This window comes from Arachis ipaensis, chromosome B10, assembly GCF_000816755.2.
Source record: "Arachis ipaensis cultivar K30076 chromosome B10, Araip1.1, whole genome shotgun sequence".
Lineage (NCBI taxonomy): Eukaryota > Viridiplantae > Streptophyta > Magnoliopsida > Fabales > Fabaceae > Arachis > Arachis ipaensis.
Window position 1 is genome coordinate 94,483,104 of NC_029794.2, and position 8,139 is coordinate 94,491,242.

Here is an 8,139-nt window from a genome sequence, read left to right on the forward strand (position 1 = left end):
TTAAAAAAAAAAGAATTTCTTTTCCTTACTTGATCTTTATCGCTGCACAATATAAATTTTCAGTCTTTTTTTATTACCAAACCTATAAATATAATATACAATTTTTATTACAAGACAAATCAAACAATTATTAGCAAGGTTTCGAAAAATGAACCGGTCAATGAACCAGTAAGGTGACTGGTTTAACGGTTCAACGGTTCAACCGAAGTTCAACCGGAGTTCAACCGGTTTAATTAAATATAAAATAAAATTTTTATAATCAGCAACCATCACAAACACAAACTTGCACAAATTAAATACAATCAACAACTAAATATGAATTATTAACAAAAATTTATACAATTTTTAATCACATCAACAAACCAACATACATGCAATTTCAGAACACAATAACATTTAACAATTACATCCAGAAATTTAGAAGGAAACTCAGAAGTTAAAAGTTACATGCAATTTCAAAACACAATCAACATTTAACAATTACATCCAGAAATTCAAAAGACAAACTCAGAAATTAAAAGATACATGCAATTTCATAACACAATCAACTTTTAACAATTACATCCAAAATTTCAGAAGACAAATTCAGAAGTTAAAATCCATTACAATTGGACAATGAAATCAGAAATCGACAAAAAAAAGTTAACAAAAAACCATCAACAATCAACAAAATTATTTCAGAAAAATTAACTCAAAGCTAGAAAAATTAACTCAGTCAGAAGGACAGTGGACTTCAACAACTGTAGGAGGATGAAGGTGAAAGCAAGGGTTGTTACTGTGAGTAAGCAACCGTGGGAGAGATACAGAGAGCTTGAAGAGAGAGAGATGCGACGGTGAGAAGAGCTCCGAGCACGGCGACGGCGAGAAGAGGGCCGATCTGTAGAGACCACTTCTGGCGGTGATGGCACGATGACAGAGACACAAGTTCAGAGCGGCTGACAACGACGAAGACAGAGGCGGGATTGATGACCAGGGCAGAGATGGCAATGCAAACAGTAGCTCCGAGCAGATCTGGCGAGGGAGGAGCCAAGATGACAGTGAGGGAGGAACGTCGCCGGAGACGAGGATCGAGCAACCACGAGCAGACGACGAGAATTAGGGCGAGGCAAAGATGAACGTTGAGCGACGACAGCACCCTCCCGCTGAGGAGAAGAGTTCGGCGATGAAGAGTAGATGGTGGCTGGGTGTTGCTGTGGAAAAAGGATTAGGGTTGGGTTCACCTTTGAGCCAGAGAAAGTGAGAAACAGAGGGAGGATGGTGGTTGTGACTTCTAAGGGGGTTTGGGGCTAGATACTTCTCCAGAGATCAAATTTCAGAGAGGAAGAGAGAGGTGGGATGATGGTAAGAGATAGCGGCTAGGGTTTCAATCTTCAGGGTGTTTTTGTCATATATATGACTAAAAATGGCGACGTTTTGAGTGTAGCCATGAACCGGAAACCCTTAAAAAACCCGGCCGATTCTGGCAGTTCACCGGTTAACCGCCAATTTGGCCGATTTTCTGGCCGGTTTTTTGCTAGTCGGATTTTGGAATCAACCGAACAGATCATTTGACCGGTTCTCAATTAACCCGGTTGAACCGGCCGGTCCGGTTCGGTTTTTAGAACCATGGTTATTAGTGACAATTTTTGCTATAATTGTTTTATACATTAGAAAACTAATACTCAAATACAAAATAAATCTCTTTGAGTTCAAATTCCAAAACTAAAAACTAAAGAAAAATACAGGAACAATAGAACTTAAACCCTTGCTGTTCCTCCTTCCTTTAGCCCTCAAACTTCCTTCCTCACCTCAGCAACACCATTTCTCTATTCTGTACACTTTTCCAGTTTATCTTGGATGTCCTGCAATCCAGAAGTTACAGCTTTCTCCACTGCTTCAAAGACAGAACTGTCCACTTTGCTTTTTGCCTCTGCCAGCAAAGATTCATAATACTACAATAACAACGACACAAAGAGAATCCGAGTTCAGTCATACATCATCAGCAATATTATTGCATCAAAAAATCATCACATGGAGGGAATCATTATTTAACGTTAGCTATAATCCTAAAGCATTTATCATAAACCAAAGCATGTAGGTTCAGTACCCTTAAATTCTAACCACTCCTGTAATTATAATACTTCTAATGATATGTCAGGAACAAGTAGTTCCAGTCAACCTTGATGATATAATATAGTCTATAGTTCATACATCCAAAGCAGAGACTGTTTCCCATAGTTATTAAAATATCCCAGAGAATGAGTTTCAGGAGCATCAGTGTCAACTTACTTGTCTTTGAGTTTCCAACTGAGATGTTAGAAGACGGTTGTATTCATCCAAAATCTGTTTTTGAGAAATAACAATGAATCACTAACCATGTATTGAAATGGGAAATATACTCAGAAACAGTGGTGCTAATAAGTAATAACAATGGAGACTTAGTGTTGTTAGAAAATTAAAATGCTATCCTATCAAATGATGATGTGGAACTATGTCTACAAGACAGTATATCTATTAAATTGTAAAGTGGTTCATGCAAGCAGGCCAGTGTTAATTAATCACAGCGAGCAAGATTATATCAGACCCAGATATGCATGTTTCTATTTCAGGCTATCTGTCCAAGTTAGCTTCAGCATAAACACAGCACATTCAAGAGTTTTTATAGAACAAACATACTGCCTCAACTTCAATACAAAGTGGAAATGTAATACTTTTTGCAATTATTATATTAGTAATTGCTTTGTCCTCTAACAGATTTCAAGGACTAATGATTTTGTTTTTGGGGCCGGGGGGAGGGGAGATGGGAATCAATTCTAAAAAAATGATAATGTTCTATACTAATGTAGGACAAAATAAGGGTTGCATAGTTTTATTATTTTTGTTTTTTGTTATAATGTCAGAGAAATTATATTTGTATTATTCTTTAGTATATCACTCGTGTAAGCCTTCTCTATTATATATAAGATTTTTTTTTTTACTTTTTATCCATCATTTTAATACCAAAAATAAAAAAGTATACACAAACATAAGATATACACAAATCTTGATGCATATAAATTTTTCGTCCAAATGTTCCTCTTCAAGGTGATTTGAATTGAGATTTCTACTTAAAATCTAATGCAACAGAATAAACAGAGTAAATATATAAATTTAATAAAAAATATATTAAAATTTGAAAATGATAATAAATTAAGTATTGTGTAGAAAAAGTTAGTGTTTAAAATCTCAACACACAAATTATACCTTCTCTAAATCAGAATAATATTATACATCTAAGTCTTTTTATGAACTAAGTTCAACAAAATTAAATAATAAGACTTGAAATAATACTAGTCATAACTAATTTTTAATTTTTTATTATGATCATAAGCCCTTCAGAAATAATTATCAGACAACATTATAATCCTTTCATGTCACTTGCAATAAAACCAGAAACAGCTGTTGGTACCAGAAATTCCCACATAATAATAGCAAATACAACACAGAACAATCAAACTGCAAAAGTAGTGTTGAAACTTTATGTTCATATGAGGTCACTCTATTTCTAAAATCATACATGCTGAGATATAGAAGGCATATAGTAAGGTGCTTCCTTCCTGAGATTTTTCAGAAAGTAACATTTTGTGACAATAGAATTGCCTAAACTAGCCAAAATAAGAACTTCAATACAAAATGGAAACAAGATGAAGAAATGAAAAACATTGCTTACCTGGCAAGACAAGTATGTCCACTTTAAAACACCAAGGGGATTGAAAGGAGTGCTCGCAAAGTGTAGTGAGTATTCCACTTCTATCTGGAACATAAAAAGGTTGCACAATTAACCAAAAAATTGTAGCATGTGCTTTAACAATAGGACAAGTTGTGGAGAAAATTACCTTTGGGAACTGCATTCCTTTGCCCTTCGGAGCACTAATCACAAGAACCTCTATTTCTTTGTCATGTGTTCCATTATTCTTGTATCTGTAGGGAATGCATCTGTTCATTTACAAAAATCTAAATCAGCTTAATTCAAAACACCAACCAAAAAGTCCAACAATAATAATAAAGCCAATTTTGAGAAAGACCCATTTGAGAGAAGCTTCTAAATTCCAAAACTTGGCTTCAAATTTCAACTGCATGAATCAAAAGTCTAAACTTTACCCCACAAACGTTAACACCCCCCAACCACCCATTTTGAGTAAACCCCATTTGAGAGAAGCTTCTAAATTTCAAAACTTGCTCATCAACTTCAATTTGAGGATCTAAAATTCCAAACTTTAACCTCAAATAAAAAACCCCATAACATGAAAAAGGATAAAAATTCAAAGGGGGGAAGAAAAATAGAGAAAGAAAGAAGACACACCCTACAACAAGGTGACAAGAGAAAGAAAGAAAGAGAGAGAAACATTAAAGAGAGAGTAGGGTAGAATAATAATGGAAGGGGAAAGAAAGAAAGAGGAAAAAAGGAAACAGAAAAAAATGAACAAGAATGGAAGAGGGAGTTAGGGGGTGTGTTGGAAGTGGCTGATCTCACAGGCCTGAAAATCCTTACAACAACCCCAATTGGCTTCTATTTCTATCTATTGCACCAGATCTATATATCTAACAAACCAAGAGCTAAGAAAAATTATCATAAGCAGAAAGAAAAACATAAAAATATATATAAACATAAATTAAAAAAAAGGGCTCATATAGAAAGGAAAAAGTCAAAATAAGAAGTAAAGAAAGACAAGTGGAACTTCTTGTTTGCAGAACAACAGAGATACAAAGAGGAAAAATAAAACCTCTATATCTCTAGAACTGAATCACAAAAAAAAAAAAAGAAAATGATTGTGATTTTTCTTGTTCTCCAAAATCAAATCCTTCACAAGATCTATTTGCAGGAACAAAAATCTAAGAACCCCAGAATCATAATTTTTAGCTGAACAAAAAGAACTAAGAAACTTTGGAAGAAAAAATGTCACAAAAAAAGGAAGAATGATGGTGAAAATAATTTCTACCTGTTATTGGCATATTCATAAAGGCGACCACGGCTGGAGAAAACTATAAGAGCAACCTCAGCATCACAAAGCACAGATAACTCATATGCTTTCTTGAGAAGACCATTTCTGTGCTTGCAAAAGGTTACTTGGCGATTTGTAGTGTTCTCAATCCTCTTGATCTCAATCTTACCCCTTCCCATCTTTCTCTGTGGTGAACTTGCTCCTGACATGGATTCATTTGCTCCTGGAAAAGCCATCTTCTTTATTTCACCTATACCTACCCTGAAAAATCACACCACAAAATCTTCTCAACAATATAAAGAAAATTCTGGTCTTGATCAGCTTCCAGATGGTGTTTGTGTTAGGGAAAAATCTAAAAAGGAAAAGACAATGAAATATTGAAACTTTTGGGAAATCTATCTATCTCATTACAGTATATTTTTTCAACTTAGTTCACAACATTTATATTGTTAGCTTCTAAAATAGTTTCATTTGCTTCTAATATTATAGCATAGTATGCACTCTATGTCAAAGTACAATTTTAATAGATGCACGCTGGATAAACTAAGTTCAATCAGCACACTGTAGCGATTTTCCATTCCATCATTACTACACATGTCAAATCACGATTTTGGGATTTCAATGAAAGAAATATGCAAAGAAAGCAACAAACGTTTGCGGAGAAGAAACGGTACCTGATGAAGAGGAGGCGGTGGAGATGGTGGAGGTGGGGCCCGCACCAGCGAATGAGGTCATCGAAGGAGAGGTGATTGGGAACGGTGAGAATGAAGACAAGAGAAGAGCCAGAGCTAGGGCTTGGGATTGAGGAATGAGAGGAGCTCCGGAACAAGTGGAGAACACCTCTTCGCCCCCTGAATTTAGGGCTCGAATCTTCATCGTTCTCGGAGAAGATGGATTCAGGGTCCAGAGGCTGCTCCGAGTCGACCGAGTGAACTCGGAGGAAGTCACCACCAGAGAGACTTGCGACGGAAAGCTTGCGACGGACGGTGTGCGACGAGGGAGTCACCACCAGAGAGAACCACCGCCGAAGGAGCAGCGATGGTGGGAGTGCCAAAAGAGAGAGTGACGACGGAGTGCTGGGGTGAGGACTGGGGTTCTTCGAAGCTTTTAGGGTTCTGGCCTTCTGGGTTCTTTGAAGAGAAAAGGGGTTTTGAATGATGAAAGAGATAAGCAGCATTTTGAATGAGGAAGTAAAATGGAGCGTTTTATTTTGTACGAGGACCTTTTGGCCACGCTTTTGAAGCGTGCCAAAAGAGTTGTAAGAAACGGCCACGCTTTTAAAATGTCACTATAACGAAATTCTATTGCCACGCTTTCAAAATGTCCCTGTTTCTATCTATGGCCATGCTTTTGAAGCGTGGCAAAAAAAACGTGGCCATATCTCAGCTTAATTGCCACCCTTACAAAAGCGTGGCCATAGACCCCTTTTGCCACGCTTTTTAAGCGTAGCAAGAAAAAATGTGGCCAAATCTCTAATTAATTGCCACCCTCGTAAAAGTGTGGCCATTGACCACTTTTGGCCACGCTTTTAAAGCTTGGCAAAAAAAAGCGTGGCCATAGGCCTTTTTTCTTATAGTGAGTCCACTGAAGTTAGTTAAAAACAAGAATTTACCAATTTTACCAAAACCTCAACAATACCAAATCTCTCAAATCAAACCAATTTACTCACAATCCAAACAATACCAAAACAACTCAAGAATCCATACCATACATTCCTTAACTATTCAACCATCTAAACCATTTAATTCTAACCTCAATCAACCCATTTAACAACTCCAAATTCAACCTAAATCACATCAAACTCCTCAATTTTCATTAATCCACATCAACATCACCTTCATGAATAATCATCAATCATAACCAACACATGCAACTCATTCAATCTCCATCACAACTCATATACCACACATATCCAAGACTCTATATTATCCTCAATATTCATCAACAACAATAACAACTATACACTCTCATCAATATCAACCATCAATTTTATCATCAATATTTACCAACCACAATAATCAACAACAAAATCCTCAACAATCAATTCAATCCTATCTTAAAGTCGACTAGCTTAAGTTTCACGAAACATTACATATTAACTAGAGGAAACTGAAATTATACTTTGGTTGATTCTCATGCAACGCAAAATCGCCAAATATGACATCTTTCACAAGCTCTCCAAGCCTCCAATTTGTCAAATCAACTTCTTACAACATCAATTCAATCTAATACCATGCAATTTCACTAAAATCAACTTAGGGTTCACAATAATCAACTAAACACAAGGACTAAGTGAATTCTTACCTTACCTAATGGTATATTGAACAAAATTCAAGAATAATCTAATGTTAGATCACCCATAAATAATCAAAATCACAGAATCTACTAAAAAATAATACCCATAAATGCAAAACTATTAGGGTAGAAAATTAGAGCATTGATTTCGAGTTCTTACTAACTTTGTTTAGGTAGAAATGACGGGATTGATGAGAGTTTTGCATGGTCACAAACAACACACAAATCGGAGCTCCGTAGCTCAAGTTACGAGCAAAAGAACAAGGAGATGAATAGAACAAAATCCTCTTCTCTTTTCCTCTCAACTCAGCGCCCCTTTCTTTGTTTCCTTGGTAAAATGAGCTGAAAGCTCCTTAATTGGTATTTATATATGTTGGACTTGGGCCCGATCCAACCGTTTAGTGTCTTAGGTTCGTTTGGTCTAATTTCAGAAAAAAAACCTTTAAAATTATTGTCTAATTTTTTATTCTAAATTATTTTTATTTTTCTAAATTAATAAAATTCAATTTTATAATTTATTCGCTCATAATTTAATTTGTTTTCTTACTCACAGTGCCGACCCAATTAGAGTTGGTACACATTTTTACGCGATAAATCAGGTTTTTACACTAAATTCTATTTTCTTGATTAAATTTTCTATTTTAATATTTCTTATCATTTTCAACCCTATTTCGGACAATTACATTATATTTTTATTATCATTTTAATTAATTTTGGTTCTTACACTCTCTCTCTTCCCGATGAAGAAAATAAAAGCTCAAAATCACATAAAGCGGAATTACAAAGCGTGATGTGTTCACACACAATAACTAAAACGCGTAGACATGACAAGTACAAAACATAATATGTACAACCTTGCATAAAGCTCCATTATACAAGGTAG

The 8,139-nt window shown here is 35.5% G+C and overlaps 1 protein-coding gene across 3 annotated transcripts; it reads right to left on the bottom strand.

Annotated features, from left to right (window-relative positions):
• LOC107624459 lies at positions 1,743-6,151 on the bottom strand. Of its 3 annotated transcripts, XM_021113667.1 has the most exons (6): positions 5,636-6,151; positions 4,959-5,222; positions 3,855-3,954; positions 3,689-3,772; positions 2,269-2,322; positions 1,743-1,931 (listed from the first exon to the last, which is right to left on the bottom strand). In XM_021113667.1, exons 1-6 carry the CDS (start codon positions 6,136-6,138, stop codon positions 1,806-1,808), a joined length of 1,131 nt encoding a protein of 376 aa, XP_020969326.1. In that variant the 5' UTR covers positions 6,139-6,151; the 3' UTR covers positions 1,743-1,805. The 3 variants fall into 3 exon arrangements, with proteins under 3 accessions (XP_020969326.1, XP_020969327.1, XP_020969328.1); XM_021113668.1 differs by lacking the exon at positions 2,269-2,322; XM_021113669.1 differs by lacking the exons at positions 1,743-1,931; positions 2,269-2,322 and adding an exon at positions 3,191-3,575.